The following is a 978-nucleotide window of genomic DNA, read 5'->3' on the forward strand; positions in this document are numbered from 1 at the left end:
AGCATACAGTAGTACTCAGGGCTGTGATTTATTACAGGATAGAAAGCAATGGCAGGGAAGGAGAAAGCTGCATGGGGCAAAGTCTGGAGGAAACCAGGCCCAGGCTTTCAAGAGCCCTCCCCCAGTGGAGTCACACAGGATGTGTTTAATCCCCCAGCAGTGAGTTGTGACGACATGTGTGAAATGTCACCAGCCAGGGAAGCTCGTTAGAAACTCAGTGTCCAGGGTCTTTATCGGGGGCTGACCACAGACAGCCTCTGCTTGGCAGACACCAAAATTCTAGACTCCCAGAAGGACAAGTGTTCATCATAACCATTGTACAAACCGTTAAAGCATAGTGGGCCATGCTTGCCAGTTTTGAAAATGGTGGGAACTCCACGTTTCCAGATGTCAGCCAAGGGCCAACCTTGCAAACGGGCCTTTCTGAAGATGGCAGCCTCAGGCCTACTGTGTTAAATCTGTTCCGCATTCCTGTCCACAACTGAATGGCAGAGTTCAATGCCTAAACAAAGGCAACTCCAAACAGACAGGACGTGAGGAAGCCACCCCCTTAGGACACAGTGTCAGAAGGCTCCCCCATCCATATTGGATAGTGAGTAATAAACCAAGCCCAAAATGCTCACAAAATATGGAGATACTGTTCTGCAACTTGCTTTTATCACGGGTGACAGTCCATGTCTAATCTAACCGTCATATTTAACAGTTCAATTGTACTTACTCCACTATAACATAGATATACTATAATCTTACCATCTGTTTTTGATACACATTTTGCTTATTTTTAAAGGTTTAACAAGAAGGAAATTACTTAAGAAGTTACATTTCATCGATATTTTCTACACATTTAGTAACTGGAAACTCTTTTCTTCTTATTTCTAGCCTGTGACCCAAACAACAAACGCCTTCGTCAAATCAAGGACCAGATCCTAACAGACTCGAGGTACAATCCCAGGATCCTCTTTCAGCTGCTGTTGGACA

The 978-nt window shown here is 44.6% G+C and overlaps 1 protein-coding gene across 1 annotated transcript in view; it reads left to right on the forward strand.

Moving 5' to 3' along the window:
* The window catches only part of WASHC5 (WASH complex subunit 5), an 87,703-nt gene that overhangs the window by 41,362 nt on the left and 45,363 nt on the right, over positions 1-978 (forward strand). Inside the window, exon 10 of the mRNA XM_019643429.1 lies at positions 880-974. Coding sequence (XP_019498974.1) covers positions 880-974 — 95 coding nt within the window. The remainder of the gene's footprint in view (positions 1-879; positions 975-978) is intronic.

This window comes from Hipposideros armiger, unplaced genomic scaffold (genome assembly GCF_001890085.2).
Source record: "Hipposideros armiger isolate ML-2016 unplaced genomic scaffold, ASM189008v1 scaffold_78, whole genome shotgun sequence".
Classification (NCBI taxonomy): Eukaryota; Metazoa; Chordata; class Mammalia; order Chiroptera; family Hipposideridae; genus Hipposideros; species Hipposideros armiger.